Source organism: Rhinolophus sinicus, linkage group LG10 (genome assembly GCF_036562045.2).
Source record: "Rhinolophus sinicus isolate RSC01 linkage group LG10, ASM3656204v1, whole genome shotgun sequence".
NCBI classification, from domain to species: domain Eukaryota; kingdom Metazoa; phylum Chordata; class Mammalia; order Chiroptera; family Rhinolophidae; genus Rhinolophus; species Rhinolophus sinicus.
In genome coordinates this window covers 91,920,093-91,939,083 of record NC_133759.1, presented here as the reverse complement: position 1 = coordinate 91,939,083, position 18,991 = coordinate 91,920,093, and the positions used below count along the sequence as shown (strand labels likewise).

The 18,991-nt window shown below is 39.6% G+C and overlaps 1 protein-coding gene across 2 annotated transcripts; it reads right to left on the bottom strand.

Annotated features, from left to right (window-relative positions):
- Positions 1-1,539: 1,539 nt before the first annotated feature.
- Positions 1,540-18,988, bottom strand: MFAP3 (microfibril associated protein 3). Of its 2 annotated transcripts, none has more exons than XM_019750397.2 (3): positions 18,948-18,988; positions 9,054-9,516; positions 1,540-5,932 (listed from the first exon to the last, which is right to left on the bottom strand). In XM_019750397.2, exons 2-3 carry the CDS (start codon positions 9,346-9,348, stop codon positions 5,136-5,138), a joined length of 1,092 nt encoding a protein of 363 aa, XP_019605956.2. In that variant the 5' UTR covers positions 9,349-9,516; positions 18,948-18,988; the 3' UTR covers positions 1,540-5,135. The 2 variants fall into 2 exon arrangements, with proteins under 2 accessions (XP_019605956.2, XP_019605957.2); XM_019750398.2 differs by having other exon boundaries at positions 1,540-5,929.
- Between the last annotated feature and the right edge of the window lie 3 nt (positions 18,989-18,991).

Genomic DNA, 18,991 nt, shown 5'->3' with positions numbered 1-18,991 from the left:
CTGCCTGCAACGCAGACATGATGCTAGAGGTGAAGTTGTCCACGTGTAGCAGGTACTGTCAGTAAACCTGCCCATAAACCCTGGACACCACTCCTATATTCCCCACAGGCTTCCTACTGAAAGCTCCTGTGACTACCTGAGGGCTTCTGCTGGCTACAGGACCATGCTTGCCTGCGTGGGGCAGGCTGGCAGGGTCAGAGGAGCGACCCTGGGAATGGCCCTCAATGACAAATGGGAATCATGTATGAATATCCCAGTTCCTTGGCCTTAGGGTGGGAGAACTTTGAGGCATGAGCTACATACACTGGGGGCAGACAGAGCTCCCTGAAGTCGCCGGTAGCCCCTAGCCCAATGACAACCAGCCGCCCATAGCAGTAACCCACTTATTAATGCATCCTGTATTGGCTTTCTTCTTTTCCCCGTTTCAATTCCCTTTTCCCTACTTTCCCGGGATCACCTTCCAGATAAACTACTTGCACGTGAATCCTTCTCTCAGGGACTCCTGGAAGAACTCAACCTCAGACGTCTTGCGGCATGTGGATGAGAGCTACGTGCTAAGGGTGGAGAAGAATCTACACGGCGCCTGAGTCCTTGATGCCAGACTGGAGCCCGTGTACCAGCCTTGTTCTGCTTTCCTCTGGACTTGCTATGTGAGAAAAATAAACTTATTTGTGTAAGCCACCACAATTGGGTTTCTATGGCACGCAGCCACATGCTCCTGGAACTGAGAGAGCCCGAGCAATTTTCAGTTGGGTACAAAGGCACCGTCATCGGCTGGACATGGCTGCTAACAAAGCTGACACTCTGATTACCAGTCGTACACTGCATGGCATGTTACAGCTAGCACCATGCTTGTATTTAATCCTCAGGTTAATTCTGTGAGGTATTATCAACTCCATTTTATTGAAGCCCAGAGAGGCCAAGTCCCATGGTTACATGACTAGTGGGGGAATGAGAACTCCCAAGTCCAGTGATCTTCTGCAATAAGGAGATCGGGCTAGGTTTTCATTCTAAGGAGTCTGCCGTTTGAGCAATGAGCCGCACCGCCTTCCACCTATTCTCTTTGCCTGTCTTCTGAGACCCTGCGCTTCTCCATCATCACCCTTCACTCCCATGGACTGCAGTTCCTTGCTTCAACCAAAGCTACCCCTCCCACCTGCCAAATCTCATCACAAACTTTTCATACTAAACACATGTTCTCCAAAACACGTGCTAAACCCTCATATCTGTAAGCCTTTGCTCAAGCTCTTGCCATTGCCAGGAATGCCTTACTTCAGAAGTGGGAAACCGCTACATTTGGGCCCGGAGGGAATGGTCTGGTAACTGCATCCTCATGGTAATTGGGCAGGACACTCGTGTAAGGCTCATTGCACCAAAAACATAAATGCTTAGTATTTGTAAAACTGAAATGGGCAGCCACAATGGCATCCAAGTTGAATCCAAATTTACTCCTGCTTAAAATCATTAACATCAAATTCCATCACACACAAAAATTTATATATATATATATGCTCTATAGAAGATTTCAGACAAATGAAATATACTCCACTGAACGTTTAATACATTACATTCAAGGATGACTTTTTTTTATAAAGGATAAAATTATAATGTAAGTATTCATTGAAATGGTGACCATTTAAACATCATCTGAACCATACCAAATAATACTCATTTACTTTTATGAAATGTGTTGAGAACCTAGCAGTTTATGGATAAGGGTGAGCATTCCCAGCATTACTGGCCTAGATGAGAGCAGGTTGTGCTCTTCCTGCTCACACGGGGAATATGAGATCCTTGTGTTCCAACTGCTGGTGTGTGCAGACAAGGCTAGCACCCATGACTGGCTGGACTCCAGAAAACAAGCATGGCATCTCCCATGCCGCTCAGGCACACAGGAGACAACGACTGACCTACGGTGAGACTACGCAGGGTGTGGAGAGGACTGTCCCAAGGGCTTCACGTAGGCTGGAGGACCAAAGGAAAAGCTCTGACTTTCAAATACATGTTAAGTGAGGCAAAGAAGCCAGGAGCCTTCTCACAACCAGTCCAGGTCAGCAACTCCCCAGATATTTATATATCAGGTAGTTGGTTGGAAATACAAATGCTCACTGGGCCTGACTCAAGAATTAAACTATCATAACAGATGCAGCTTTGAGGACAGACTTATCAAACTGATTCTAAACCCTAAGTTGGGTGGGTATCAGCTCAAAAGATGCCTCTCTGTCTGGTTTCAGCTGGTATCTATAAAAATGTTTACACGTCTATTTTTGGTAAATTTATTTCACAAAGCCACTATTTCCTAAAAACAATAAGGCTCACTAAATACAAGACACAATTTATAAATGAGATAACTATTTCAAATACATTTTGTTGAGTAAAGGCATTTTCTATAAAAACCAATGAGACAAAAGGATGATTACACCACAGTTATTATCGAAAGACTTTTAGACGATACCGTGTTTCCCTGAAAATAAGACTGGGTCTTTTATATTAAGGTTTGTTCCAAAAGACGCATTAGGGCTTATGTTCAGGGGATGTCATCCTGAAAAATCATGCTAGGGCTTATTTTCCAGTTAGATCTTATTTTTGGGGAAACATGGTAGTTTAAAAGGTTAAAGATTTTACAAAAAGATAACATGCGACTATTAATTATATATGAAGAGTATTTGATTAAATACAGAAAATATCAGCAAGAGCAATTTTCTTCTTGAAAATTAGCTTTAGAAAGTAATACCAATTGTGAGTAAATTTGGCCTACTTTAATTCCTTATCGATGGCACCATAACCTGGAATAGTCAAAGTAATCCAGTTACGCTGGCCACCAAATTAAGTCACCATCATGCTTCTAAAATAATTTATCTAGGATAGACTGGAGTAGCCTATAGTTATTATATAGCACTGTGTAAACTTAGCTTTTGTTTTTTTTTCAATATTTCCTATATTTTTCCAAAGTCCTGTTTCCCATGACTTTGATCATTAAATATGTCTACCTTAGGGGTCCAAACACTCATGGCATTATGAGAACATGTATGGGTAAATCCATTCTCTTTATTGTGACAAGCTACATTCTAAGAAATGACCCCAGAGATGCTACTTTGGGACAGGGTTGGAGGTACTATCTGAAGTTCTGAGGAATGTTCAGGGGACAGGCCTCAGACAATGGATTTTTAGAAGTTTTAATTTTCCAAGAGAAACATTCTGGGAAAGGAAAAAGTGTTCTGTGATCTAGGGTATGTTCAAGAGCCATTGCTCTCATAACCCAATGTATGAAAACAGTTTTCCTTAAAGAAATACAGGTCTATGAGCCAAGGTAAGCTTTGGCTAAACGATTGGTAGCTTCTGTTTGGCTCTGGAGGTTTCCATAGAAACAGCCTGAGAGACAGAAAAGGGATCATTATCATCTTTATCCATAACGCCATCTGATAAAACTGCATATTGACTCATTTATGCGATCCAGAGTAGATCTGTTATTTCTGATTAGCCTGGACAAAGGGAGGCGAGAGTTCCAGCTGGTCACACTTTGAATTTCCTACTGCCCTCATCTGAAACCTTAAGTTAAAATCCTGAGAAAACTCCCTCTGAACATTTCCCTTAGGACCCGCCAGTCCAAGTAATGCTTCAATAATCAGAAGCCAAGTGAAGAAACATGAAGTAGCAAATGGAGCTCCACTGCCAAGTTCTTAAAATTATATGACATCAAGCTTCCTGTAGCTGAAGAAATTATTCTGAAGAGTATTTACAATTCCATTATATCAGATCTCAGCCAGGCAAGATATACTGTCTTAAGTGTTTATTATACACAGTTGAATCAGGTGGCATCATCCATAATTTTTCTCCCTCTTTACATTGAGATAATTTGTATGTATGTGTATATATCTATGTATCTATCTAATATAGTTAATATAGTAAATCTGTCTATTTCATATGTTTAATACAGTAACACACCACACAGCATTATCTCATCTTATTTCAGGTTAGTGCTTCTCAGAAAGGCCACAAAATCAGCCCTAGATCAGAATTCTATATCTGAAGTATACAAAAATAAAAACCTTAACAATAAAATATAAACAAAACAAACAAGATAAGGAGTCATGCAACTTTTAGCACCATATTTAAGACCACAGAGGGCAAGAGGGTTGACAGAGGCCTAAAGAGGAATCCAGCTTTGGGTTTCTCCCAGGAATGGGAACCCAAACACAGAACCCTATTGTAGAGTCCAGTACTTTTAAGAAGAGAAAGCCTGAGAAATTCTATTAACAGGAATGTCAAAATCTATGTTTACCAGAGACAGCTGATTTGACATTATTTCTTATTCTAAAAGCACTGAAGACATTATTCCTTAGGAACAAATTACTCACTTATGGAGATTAGTTGAGAAATCACTGCCGGCTCAATGAACTAAATGACACCTCAGTAAGTTAAAAAGACATGATATATCCCTCAAAGGACCAGTGTACTCATGGGAAGGAGTTTACTAATGAGCAGTTGGCTCCCTGATGTCTGTATAACAATACAGACATGGACTACACAGAAAAGATTCAACCTAGCACATACCACAAGGTAAAATGCCCAAAAAATACCCACACTTTCACGCACTATGGCATTGATGCAGAAATCTAAAAACGGGATAAAGTCTCAGTTTGGTCCTCTCAACAAAAATGGACTAAAAGTCTAGGAAAGGGCTTATTTAGTGATGTGCTGAAGATCTTGGCGGTTTAAAAGTGACCAGTAAGACGTTATAGGGCTAACAACTTTAGATATCATTTAGTACAAATCCCTCATCTTGTTGGTGGGAAAACTGAGTCCTCAAGATAAGTGTCAGTCCTAAGCCATGATAAAACCCTGATCAGAATGAGAAGCCATGGAGCTCTCAGTCCTGTACTGTCTCCATTATGTTTATCTGTCAGGCTCCTTTAAATCTTAACGTGTGTCATCTAATCAAGCTTGAGGAAAATGGCTGAGAACTATCAGATAGGAACAAATGCTGCATGTTTACAGATTTTGGCAATAATCCATGTTCTGATGTGCTTAATATTAACAAGGGGAAGATGCCAGTCATCTTTTGGTAAAAATGTTATTTCCTGCATGACACAGGTTCCTTTTCTGAGAACTGTTTCTGTAGGTACTGGGATACCTCACAGCTGGCAGTTTTCATATGCCTCATCTTTGTAGTTAGAGTTCAACTCGGTAGATCCCATATCGTCAGGCGGGCTGAAATGACTGCTGTCTTGAGAATCTGTACCAATACTTTTGGTCTCTGACTGAAGGTGGACAGAAACTTGAACTGCTATCTCCTGGCCTTGTTCATTCAGAGAAGCATCATCCGAATCGCCTCCTGGTGAGTGACTCCGCCCCATCTCTGGGTTAATGACATAGATGCCACCTTGAGCATTCAAGGCAGGTCTCTCTTTAATTCTTTCTCCCATGTCATCGGGGTCATCCATTCGCACAGCCTCAAACATCTCCTCAACAAAGGCCCTGCAGTTTAGAATCAGGGGTGGAAGAGGGACACTTCTTGCCAGTTCTTCAATATAACGAGCAAACTCCATGGTCTTAAATTGTGTGACCTTGGCGAGCTCCAGAGTCTTGGCCGAGGTGATGATGGGGATGCGTTTTGCAATCTCAAAGGCCTTCTGAAGTTTCTCAGCCCCTTCAGTTCTGAAGAATTCATTGATAGCCTTCTCGGTCTTACGAAGATGGCTGCTCATCATGCACAGCCGTGTGACATTCAAAATGAGAGTGATTGTAAAGGCAATGAGGCAGACAACCATGTAGTAGATACTCATGTCTCCCGAGGTGAAGATAACGCGCAGAGTGACAGAGTAGGAGGCACGAATTGGAGAGTTGACGATACATGTATAGAGCCCACGGTCATCAAAGGCTACGTTGGTGATATTCAGGAAGTTATCAGAAACCAACCATTTTCCACCTGCTAACCCAACAGAAATAAAAAAAAATTACAGCATAAAGAATATTATCACTAAATATGCCGACTGCCTTATCAATATTCTACTTCTTCATGAGAGTACTTTAACTCAACTCATCTATGAGGTTCTGCGATTTGTTCAAATCATATTAAAAAAGGGCAGGCTGTTATGTCGAGCCAGAATTTAAGTAGCCTGGCACTTAAAAAGAAGAATCAAGATCTTCTTTTCAGACAGTAATGATTATCATATCAATTTTTTCACTACCAAATGTAACAAGCCTTTCAGGGAGACAGGTCTGTTTATCTAATGCTAAATGATGAATCTTTAAAAGAATGTTTGTATGTATACAGGCATACCTCAGAAATATTGCGGGTTTGATTACAGACTACCTTGACAAAGTGAGTATTGCAGTGAAGCAAGTCATAAGCTTTTTGCTGGTGGACAGTCTTGCCTTTAATTTGTTAAAAAAAAAAAGGCAACAGTTATGAAGTGCAATAAAGTGAAGTGTGATAAAACAAGGTATGTCTGTATGTGTGTCTACATCACAATCTCTAGCTATCCATTTTCATACACTAAAATCTGCCTCAGAAACATAAAACAATGATTATTTCTGGGGTGATGGGTTATGAGTAATTTTTATTTTCTTTTTATTTAACTGTGTTTACTTTTGAGAATGACTTATAAAACTAGAGAAAAAGTTGTTTTTTTAAAAAAACTCTAACGATTTAATGAATTTGTTCAATTACTAACTAGCTAATCTGGCCTGCCTTGCACATGTTAATTTGTTTTGTTAGAAAACGTTTGTAGATGATCACATCTTGATTTTTCTGGCAAGAGTAACTGAAGCACAAGCCAAAAGACATAGCTCACAAATCAAGTAAATGAACAGCTTGGTAAACAGAATAAAGTTCCCTTTAAGATGCCTAGGCTTCTGTTTTTAACCTAAAACATGCCAATTCTCTCCCATACATGAAGGTATCTTCATTCAGGAAACATGTATACAAAAGTATAAAAGAGTATGAAAAGCAAAGCATACTGACCACCCACCTTGATTCAGCATCATCCTTTAAAAACTTGGCTCTGTCTGCATAATTCCCACATTGTGGTAAATTCTCGGTGTACTCAGCGCTTTAACTATGGCAGCCATTCAAAGATGGGATGAATGGGCCAACAGGCGGTGTAAGTGTGAGTCCCAATGACTAGAGATAGTGTCCAAGGAGGCTGGGTGACTGCTTCTTAAGCACCACTTTGAATGCCTACTTTTCAAGACCTTTTTCATCCCTGAGATTCTGTGTTTCTGGATTACTTTAGTGGCATATCAATTAGTAAGCTCTCTGGATTGTGCCCATTTTCATCATCATCAAAATCTATCCAAGTTCTATAGTTATATTTAAGAGCCATCACCACTTCACCAATGTAAAAAGAGAAGAAAAATATGAAGCTATGAATACAGTCATTATTCCACAAGCTTCTGTCCTACGAACTTGGAGCTATGAAAAGGATACCCTATGGATCTAAGGTATGATGAACTACAGACTCCATTCATCAACCACTATGTTACGACCACAATCTAAACTCTAGCTCACTTGCTGATAATAGCTCAAGATTTATGAACCTTATACTAGACTGACATGCTCTTTAAACTCCTCTCACTTGAGAGTCATAAAATTTAATACAAGTGCCCTGCTGTTGAAAGCATCAATGGTAGATGTTAGTGGTTTTCAAAGTGAAGGCAAATAGGAAAATGAAACTACCACTCCAATTGGCTGGTCTCAACCTAACCTAAGCTTTATTTATGCAGTCAGTCTGTAATGATCACATTAATTGCATAATTGAAATCTTAGATGTGTTTGGTCCAGATCTTATAGCCCAAAGGTGGTAAGAGTCTAGTTCAGTGGGTCCAAATGTAGAATTCTGTATCATGTTAAAAAAACACTCTCTGGGCATCATTCTACAGATTTTGCTTTAATAGCTCTATATTTTTAAGAAGCTAATTAAAAAACACTATTCTAACAATTCAAACTCTTCAATCCCTTGGAGACCAGTTACTCAGTTCGTAGAAGGTTAAAATGTTTAGCATACACTTTAGAAGGAAACACCATCTGTCTCCTTTCCTGTTTTCTACTCTAATATGGATAACTAAATATCCTTTATATTTCAAGAGATTAGACTATCTTTCTAGCAACAAATAAATAATTAAATAATAACAAGGGGACTTTTCTGAAAGTGTAGCTTGTGAGGATCCCAGAATTTAATCTTTATCCTGTTGATATTTTCTATTGATTTCTTTTTGAGGTGCTTTAACACAAGTAGTCATCAAAAAAAACCACAACACTTTCTAACAGAACATTAATTCTGATTAAGATGTGTTCACAGGTCCACAAACAGCAAAATCAAATAAAAGCCTGTCAAAAAGTAGACCATGGCCACATTACTATATCTTTGTGATTTTTAAGACTGAGCGCAAAAAAAAGAGAAACTCTCCTGTTTTCAAGTAAATTAAGGTATAGAATAGAAAAAAAAAAAAAAAGGAGCTGGAAGGGCTTACAGAGCTCCTCCTCAGCACCCTTCTAATTCTCAGAGGTATTAAAAGTTTTATGCAGATCTGTCATCATTTTAAAGAACACCCTGATTTCCTCTAACATTTTCAGTAACTCCTTTCTGAGCAAACAGCTTTTTACTTATGACATATTTTCTCCAGTCTAGCCTGAATCCTTCTTGCTATGCCCACACAGGAGCACCACACTGTACTACTCACATCACAGGCTAGGGGGACAGTGCCCCTGGAATTGTGTATGACCTGCACAGCTGCACGCAGCAGCCCTGATGTAGTCCACCGTCAATGAAAAAGGAAACCAACTCACTAAGAGGAGATGAAATAGCTCAGTCATCACGTGAACACCTTTTAAGTTTATAACTATTCCTTATTTTTTATTTCTTCTGGTTAAGTAATTATAATTATTTTGCTTTTTCTGATAGGTGTAATACTCCAGGCCTTTCAAAAGTTTTGACTATTTACCCTGGTACCTCATCTTTGAGATTTCTGGTGGAATATGCCATAAAACCAAGAAGAGAGAAGTAACAGGAAATGAGTAATTTTGATTCATTTTACCCTGGGATAGTTACCTCTGCCTCTGTCATCCAGCTGCTGTCCTTTTGAGTTGTACCAACTGACATCTTCATAGTGGTCGACGGTGAGAAGACACTCGATTGAAACACTAGCTCCCTCTTTGGCTATGATGACACCATCACCTGAGTGGGAGCCTGCTGAGAGTTCAGAGCTTGGGGGAAATGATACATTGAAGGAACTATGATTTGCTCCCAGTGGGTCTATTTGCTTGAAGCCTGCATCTTCCAAAACAAAAGCAGCTGGCATAATAACATTCACCGCTAAAGTGAATAAAAAACAATATGGCTTCATGGAAAAATGGGAGGAAATCTTGTTTAGATTTGGAGAACTCAAAACTTCTATACTATAACAAGATTACAGTGGGTAATTTACTGCTTGGTACTGGAGTTTTCCAAAAAAGTGGTAGGTCCACGTGTATTTTGAAGTTTTCAAGATTAAAAGTTGTGAGTGGAGACCAACCTAAAAGAAAGCCAGATAGGAAGATTAAACAACTCATAATGGGGAGAAACTCTATGTTCTAGAAATGACATAAAATTAATTAGACTAATTGGCACAAACATCAGGGAGTGAAATAGAACATCACCTAAAAATCTCACACAAGATGGTAGAAAGAGCACTGAATTGGGAAATGGCAGACCTAGATTCCAGTCCTAGCTTTGCTACTAACTGGCTGTATGACCTTGGCAAGTAGCTGGGCTTGTTTAATCATCTGTCAATTGAGGGACTGGATAAGGCAATTTTTAAGGACTATTCTGGTTCTGAAATTCTATGATTCTATTTCACTTTGAATTATATGCAACAGGGAGCCAAGGAAGGTTAAAATATTTAGCTTAATGATCTTTTATTTCAACCTGCACCAACATCATCTGTTGTTATATCAATAATGTAAATCAACTGGTACATTGTAATCATAATCATGCTCAAAATTTGAGTAGTTCAAGCACACAGACATAGTAGATATAAATAATGCAGAGATAGATGAAGTAGTTCTCTTGTTTTAACATCAGAAAGAAAATTGCACTATTGCATATAGATAAATGTACATAAATATACGTATACTAACTTCTGAGGCTACAGAACCTCCGTTTTGGGCAAAATTGTTAGAAAAAATAATTTTCCTTTAATAGTTTCTTCAATATCAAGAGACAAAATACAATACATTTAACAGTTTTGTAAGAATACCAAATTTCTAGCTCAAAGTCTACAAAATCAGCTAAGGGAGGAAATGACATCCTAAATGTCTAGTTGGTAGAAATGCAAATATAAGCTACAGGGATTATTACCAGACATATTTAAAAGAAGAGTAAAATATCATGACTAAAAAGCATAATGATATCCCAGTCTAAGAGTCTTGTAATTACGATCATCTTCCTGGTAATTTGATTCCTCTTTTAAATCACTGACTCTCAAAGAAAAATTTCAACTTTTATTTCTATAAAATATGAAATGAAACCCCTAGCTTTATTTCTGAGAAGGGCCCAAAATAATTAGTTTTTGAAATGACATTTACTTCCCTTTATACTTACATGAGAGTTGCTTAATAACGTAATATAAAAAGCAATGGATCATTGTATTTTGCCATTAAGCTCCTCAAAGTCTGAATTATAATAAGCTGTAAATGTCATTTAATTTTCCTTAGCCCTTGAAAGGATGGCTGAACGATGACAATAATTTTCTATATCTAGTTTCTATATATTTCAAACTTAAGGATGGGTAATTATGAGTAAAACAAAGAACTTCACACTCTGTTATACATAATAATTGAACACATGTGCTCATTTCCATTTCCTCTCCAAACTCCACTAAAACGACACTAAAGTACTTGGGCTCAGGTGTTCCCCAGGACTTTGATAAGGAGTTCCTGTGGCTTCATCCAAGTAAGCACTTTCCAAATTTCATTTATTCTACTACTACCATAATTTTTTTTTTTGCTATATCCGTGTACCAAATTATTATTATTTATGCTTTTCCTTTAAATCAATTCATTATTTTACTTTCATAATTTATTTCAGAAGGAAAGTATGTACCCCATCTGTGGCTGAAAGTAACTGTACACATAAACACACTGAAAGCAAAGCAGTATTATTAACTGTCAGAGATATTGCCGTCTGCTGAGCTGCAGGCCTGCCCTCTCTGTGGGGAAAACAAAAACAAAAACAAATAACCCCCCCACAACTGTTTTATTCTACTATCACTGCATTTCTTATCTAGCCATTCCCTTTCTCCACAGTCTTGCCCATCACTGAATTTAGAACCACTACTTTAGTTTTAGAAATGATATAAAACTAAAATATTTGAGACTAGAGATACATTTTCATCTATTCAACAGCATCTATTGAGCACTTACTATATGACAACCTATGGTACACTGTCTCTGCCGTCATGGAGCTCAGTCTGCTAGAAGCCATAGACACTAACTAAATACATATAAAATATGCTAAACGCTACCCAAGGGAAAGTACAGGATGCTAAAGGAGCATCCAACACAGGGAGCTAACCTCATTCCAGAAAGCCTCTCTGAGAAAGTGATATGTGCAATAGGACCTGAAGGATAGCCAGGATTCGAGAACAGAAGAGAAGTGTGTAGGTAAAGGGACGGGGCAGGGAAAAAGCAGAAGGACCACTGGTTAGGAGGTATTCAGGAAATGAGCTGCAAGGTGTGGTAATGAGAGGCGGGGGCTGGAGAGTACTGGGTTGGGTTCCTGATTCTGGAGGGGAGCAGTCTGAGCCAACAGCAAAATTAGAGGTGGACTCTGGGAACTGGAGTGGGAGGCTGAAGTGAGTGAAAAAGACACGTGTCCAAGGTGAAGAGGCCAAAGAATTGAGAGGCTCAAAAGTGGGGTAGATCACCTGTGCGAACAATGATGTCCCCCCAGGTCAAGGCAGTTAGGGTAGAAGACACTGGAAACAGAAGAAAAGGACTCACTCTGCCTGCAGAAGCTTTGGAGGAATGAACAGCCTGCACAGGAGAGGACTGTGGGCCAAGCAGTGTCCTGGCAGTGTCACTGCTGTGCGGAATCCCTTCTTCATGCAGCCTCCTTGAGCCTCCTCTCAAGGCCTGGCTTTTCCTCCCACTTGGATCCAGCGTGTATCTGGATGCAGGCTGGCTCTTCCCAGATCCCCTACAGCCCTCATCGTTACACTACTCCCCTGGCTCTACTACATGCTGCCCTGTCCTGCTAGGCAGTCTACCCATCTCACCTACGAGCCCTGGAAGCACAGGGACTATGTGCTGTATTACCATGCTTCATAACTAGCACACGCTCAATGAATATTTATTGACAGAGATTAGTTTAAATTTCATCAAGTATGTTATGCAACAGGAATCATAATTATTCAAACTGACACGCATTTACTAGTACTTATACTCTGACACATAAAAAAGAGCCAATGCGGACAGTCTTGAAAGAACTTAAAGGCATAATGACCACAAAGAATTCTTTGAACCAACCGCCAGTCTTCATTTACCATCTTGTCCTAGAAGATAACGGTGGCAATACAAGTTTACCAAGTCCAGAGTTTCCAAACCACGTAGAATATCACAATCACCTAGAGAGCTTGTTAAAATGTAGATTACTGGTACCCAGCCTAGACCTACTAAGAATCTCTGGTTTGGACCTTGGAACTTACTGTTTTTAATTAGCTCCCTGGGAGATTCTGAGGCTGAGGGTCCATGGACTTCACCCAGAGATCACTAATAAACTTCCTCATTTCCTCTGCAACAGCCCTGTCTCATGGTGCTCCAGACTGTTTGAACACTTCTAATATGAGAGAACTACACTCACATTCCATTCTGGATTAAGATTACCCTGGAATATCGTAATTGCAGGCCTCTGATAAAGGCAGGGTAGCAGAGAGGTTCAGAGTACAGGCTCTGGAACCAGATTTCCCAGATTCTGTGATACTCTCGCTGTGCCTCAATCTTCTCATCTTTAAAATAGGAAAAATAATAGTACCTAGTCTCACAGGACTATTGCAAGTTCTGAATGAAAGAGTATATATAAAACACAAAGTCTAGCAACAGTAATCACTGAATAAGCTCTAGTTATTATTATTGTCGATGGTCCTTTCAGATACTGTACTTAAATCTACACCTTATAGCAAAATCATTATTTAAGATAAATACAATACTTTTACTCAGAATACTATACAACCATTTAAAAACCTTGGGGAGGAGAGGGAGAATTCCATTATGTAATTTCAATCTTTAATTTTTACATTTCACAGTTTTCTTTTCCCATTACAAGTAAATATTTTGCAATAATATGGATCAAACAGGCATTGTAAACTGAGCTTGGACCCCAACCATGATATATTACATTGCTTTTATGTGTCCTGAGTTTGTGGTAGACAACTTTTGTTGTGATCAAGCTAGCCTATGTTTCCCCTTTTTGAGCCCCACCCTCTCAGGCCCAGGAGGAAGCCAACCCATTGGCTCACTGAACTAATTATTAGGTTGGTGCAACAGTAATTGTGGTTTTGCAATTATCTTCAACCTTCTAAACTGCAATTATTTTTGCACCAACCTAATAGAATCTTCGTTCTTTGCATTTGGAATTGAGATACTGTGGGTTAGGGCTGTTTGAGGAAGAGGAGTATAGGGAGCGGAGGTAGTCAAGCTTGGGCCACATACAGAGAAGCAGAGAGGACGGACAACAGGAATGGAGAAGGGAAAGAGAGTGGTCAGAGAGGAGCAGAGGAGAAGAGAAAGACTCACACATACTGCTCTGGCTCCTGACAGAATTCTACCTCCTGGTTCCTATATGACTGGCCCCCCCCCACCAAAGAAATACACATCTTTATTCAATTTTATTCAAGATTAAAAGCACAAAAATAAAGACTGAATGTGAAAACAAGTACAGAAATGGATAAATAGCAAGGTAGGAGAAAAGTAAGTTCAGCAAAAGTGACTAAACTGCGGCTACAGCTACCAGGCCATCTCCATCATGGATCTCCTCCTTACACACTGGAGTGTGCAACACAAACCGCCCAGGCTCTCAAGAGTTGTGGTTCCTGTCCAGCCATTTGCCTCTACTGGACATTTAGAGAAACCTACAAGACAAGGTCTAAAAAAATACTATGAACACCCTTAAACTTTGCTCTTAGGTCAAGGGTGGCAGAAGGAACCTCGTGCACTGATTTTATGCCAGGAGAGCAATAAGTCCCATAACATCCTTATATGTCCAGTCAGTAAAGACGGGCTTAGTCTGGGCACTTCATACTCATAGCATGGTTATCCTGAACACAAAGCACTTCTCTTCTCACCTACTAAGAGCCACAACCCATTTGGAGACATGAGGCTGGTGAGCAGTTGGGAGAGAAAACACTGGCAAAGTGTGTGTCCAAGGTTACACAGCAGAAAATCACCCTTGGGATCAGGATACCCTTGACTTATCTCCTCATACTAAATTTCCTTTTACTTAAGTCTGTGTGAATTGGTTTCTGCTACTTGCAACAAAAACTACATTGACTAAAACCATTCTATTCAGTCTGGAGTAATGATTTTAGAACAGCTCAGCTAAATCAGGGGCTCATCATGCACAAGACGAAGTCCTGGGTGCTGCAAGGGATGCTCAGGTGAATTAGGATACTGTCCCAGACCCTCAGGAATTTACAAACTCGTCTGGAGGGCAGGGGCACAAACAGCTAAGTAGATACAAGACAGTGTGAGAAATATTGAAGAGAAGTATAATTGTGCTGTGAACACAAAAGAGAAAGGAGGACTTCACGAATCATAGGAATGCAAAGCATTTGTAAGTTGGGGACTTACCATAATATCATGTCTGCTATCTCAATGCAGCAGCGGACATTTGGAGGCAAAGAAGAAAGAGTTCAAAAAGGAAAAATCAAAGTGCCACCTTCCTATAAACAGCTAAAAAGAGCTATGCTATGCTTGTGGATGAAGCTACTTGGCAGAATTTTTTATTACCTTGTTTCAACATGAACAAGGAAAACAGCAAAGTGTAATACTCAAGTTTAACCCAACTCCTTTTTCATCTTTTAGGTACAGTAAAATGTAAGTTTTTCTAGGATCATGAATAATCAGAAATATAGATGATTTTAACCTACAGAACCATTCTGAATATTGGCTTATCATTAAAAAAAGAAAGAAAAAAAAAGGAATGAAAGAAATGTGCCTAAACTGCCATCCCTAACAGATTGCCTTGTTGCTGTTCCTGCCAACTTCTATGAAATATTTCCATTCTGTTCCAATTCTCAACAGAAGTAAATAAGGAAGTAACGTGGCTGATTTCCGTTCTTGTGGCTCAATATTAAGTTGGCTGAGGAAATTGCTGTTTGCAGAAATAGTTCTGGGATAACTCAAAGGGAGGAAAAAAACTGATGCCCAGATGGTACTGGCTTTGGCTCCATGTGTACTGGGATATTAATGCCTCATTCTCCATAATGAAATGCGTTCTAGGCTGTGTTTACAGCTCATCCATTCTTTTCTGCCTGCAATGCTGCACTTGAAAAATGGAGGTCTCCCTACCCCTGGCACACAAATGGTCCAAGTGGCATTCTGAATTGGCAAAGGGTAGAAAAAGCAAAGGAAGAGCAGATTGTTAGCACTCCTCTATCCTTTGCAAAGAACAAACAGAAAGCTGTTCTGCTTATAGTGAAACATCATTTTAGGGATCTGTAACATAAAAGGGTTAGTAATATTCACACAGAAATCACCATTTTGAGAGCCACTTTCTAAAAAGTTTCTGATTAAAATAGCCCTTATGCTCCCAGCATCTTGGAGACATCACATACCTCATACATGGCATTTGGGCACTCAGCTGAAACTTCTACATATTTTCTGGCACACTGAGAAACAGCTTCTGTATTTATTGGAACTTCGCTTTAAACCGAGGATTATTTGTTATACATATGACTTTTATCCTTTTTGCTGAAAGCATTTGTTGAAGATATTGGATACAAATGACAAAGTCATTGATGTTATAGGCTTAGATTTATGATCTCCTTATCCAATTTTTTTTCTCTAGAGTCTGAAAAATCCCCCAATATTTCAAACTCAGACTGACTGAAACAGAACTCCTCACTCTCACCCTTGGATCTGTATATAGCTTGAATGAGAGCTACACAATATAATTCTTCCAGTTTTGCAACATTAAAGTTACAGGACCGTCATGGCCCCGTGGTTAGGAGCACGGGCTCTGGAGTTAAGAGTGCCTGACCCTATCCTTGGGTGAAGCTATGGGCTTTCGAGGCCTTAGTTTTCATTTATTGAATAAGGTTGCTAACAGTAACCACCTCATAAGGTAGTTGTGAGCTACCCTCCGAAGTAAACTAATGTGGGTACATTATAAATACATGCTATTGTTATTATTTCACTTTCTAGATGATTTTCAATTAAATCCTCTGTCCTCAACCTAGGTCATAGTTCTTTTACCTTACCTGGGTACCACAAAAGTCTTTCAATTTCTAAGTGGGTCTCCTTAATTCCAACTATACCCCTTTGATGTCCCAAACACTGCCCCTCTCAGAATTGCTTCTAAACACAAATCCAGGTAAGTCAAGGAAAATTTTAAATGTATTGGTGATTTTTCATGGCCCATGCGATAAGCTTCAAATTCTAGTCTGGCACCCATTAATTCCCCAGTAATAGATTCAGGTGGCAGAATAGAAGTAGCTAGAATAAACCCAGCAGTACCTGCACGCAAAGTAATTGCTTGTTGAAGGAATGAATGTAGAAATCAACTCTGGTTTTTAGTTACACCTGTCACTAGTTAGCTATAATCTCCAGTGGTCTTCGTTTCCTCATCTAAAAGCTGATTATCATTATCATTCCTTACTTTGCTTAAATCCTATAATCTTCCCAGTCTCCCTGGTATGGTTCAGCCTTAAATACACTTTTGTTTTACTCTCTATTCTCTCCAAATAACTTTTCACTTTAAAGTTCTGGTTCTAGTTGTTCCTTTTGCTTGAAACTTCCAGCCCCTACCCACCAATATCCTCCTGTGGAAATTCAACTCACTTTACTATAGCCAAGTCTAATTTCACCTTATTCAAGAAGCCTTCTCACCTATACTCTCACCTCCAGCCTCTTAATTTTAGATAGATTTCCTTTGCTCTGTCAGTCTCCTAGTTCACTGAGAGCACTCGACTGCAAGACATCACTTTCCCTCTTCTATCAGTGATCGATCTGTCCAAACATCTGTAAGCTTACAGATGAGTTAAAAACCTTGTCAGTTCTTGGCATAGGAATGGATTCAACATTCTAAGTTCAGACATTCAGTAACTTGGTAGTCAGAAAGGTACTTGCTACAATATCAATATTGTAATTTGGTGATTCTCAAAGTGTGGTACAGGGGCCTCTAGTGGTCCCTGAGACTTTTTCAAAACGATTTTTCAAAACAATTTTCATAATAATACTAGGACATTATTTGCCTTTTTCACTCTCATTCTCACACATGGTGCAATTTTCCAGAGGCTACATGATGAGTGACAATCACAAGAGAATGAATGCAGAAGTTCAGAATCTAACTGTCTTCTATTAAGCATTAAAGAGACTAGTAAAAATGTGAAGCAATCCCATTCTTGTCAATAATTTTGTGTGTTTTGGAAATTATTCTTCATAGAAATGCTATTTACCTTAACATATAATGATCCTACTATTTTAAATAAATCCGTAACTTTTCTGAAAGCTCAGTTTTGATACCTAAAATGGCAAATATTGATAGCTAAAACCCACATAAGCAAAAACTCCTTGACGTTCTCAATAAGTTTCAAAAGTATAAAAGGATCCTAAAACCAAAAAGTTTGAGAACTTTTTCCTATATTATCAACAGCACTTTACAGATAAGATTAAGACACAATTAAGTTGCTCACTGAGATTCCATACTTAAACCCCAAATTCTAGGCACTTTCCATTACAACAGAAAATCAGAGGAAATTACCTATTTTACACCTAAACAGTTGTTTTGGTTTTTTGTGATAGGCATTTTTAACAAGCTCCCAGGTGATACTGATGCCCCTAAATTTAGAGAACTACCCTGAAAAGCAGAAGGAACTATCTGAAGGGTTTTAGGAAGTGACAATTACATATAAGGACATTAAAAAGATGATTCTTAAGACATTACATGGAGTTGGAGACTTGAAAGGCCAAGTCCTTTTATGTCTCTGGGACTTGGTTTTTCACATCTGTACAAGGAGAGTGTCTCCAATGTCTTCCTGGCTGTCAGTCTGGGTTTCATGCATTCACACTGCTCAAGGGCAATGGGAGAGGCATCTTTCTGAGGAGGGGTCACTTGTCACAAATCAGAGCATGTCACTATTCTGCATAAACCTTCCATCGTTTTCCACTGCTTTCCAAATAAATAGTGAAAATCTTTGTCTTGGCTCATAGACCCGTTGAGGTCTCTAGCTGCATCTTCCTCTTTTTGCTTCCATCGCAGCAGCTTTTTTTCTTTTCCTTGACCTCGCTAAACTTGTTCCCACTAGAAGGCCTTTCCATTTGCTATTATTTCTTGCACGTCAAATGCTCTTCTCCAGAACTTCAGAAGGCTCACTCCCTCATTTCGTTCAGTCATAGCATCCTGTTTAAATGTTTTCTTTTAAAGCACTCACTACCATCTTAGATAATCGTGTTTGTTTGTTGACATGTTTATGGTCGGCCTTGTACAGTAGGATGTCAACTACTTGAGCAAGGCCATAGTTGGCTCGTAAAGCAGTGTCCGTCCCCAGCGCCCAGAGTAGTGCCTGGCAGGTAGCTGGCGCTCAGTAAACATACGATGGCCGAACTCCTGCAGCTCAGGCCAGGGCTTCAAACAAACCACGATACTCTAGCTTCCTACATGACGTACCCCAACCCACCGGCGCGAACCCAAGGCTTGGCACCCCCCCAGGACCTCCCAAGCAGCGACCCTCACCGAACCCTCACTCACCAGAGCCGCGCCGAGCTTCTTCCGGCCGGAGCCGCAGCTTGACC

Excerpts from the sequence above, each read along its gene's own strand:
- MFAP3 (XM_019750397.2), bottom strand. The coding sequence starts at position 9,348 with ATGAAGCCATATTGTTTTTTATTCACTTTAGCGGTGAATGTTATTATG. Across the intron at positions 5,933-9,053 it reads GCTGGATGACAGAGGCAGAG|CAGGTGGAAAATGGTTGGTT; the intron begins GTAACTATCCCA and ends CTGTTGGGTTAG.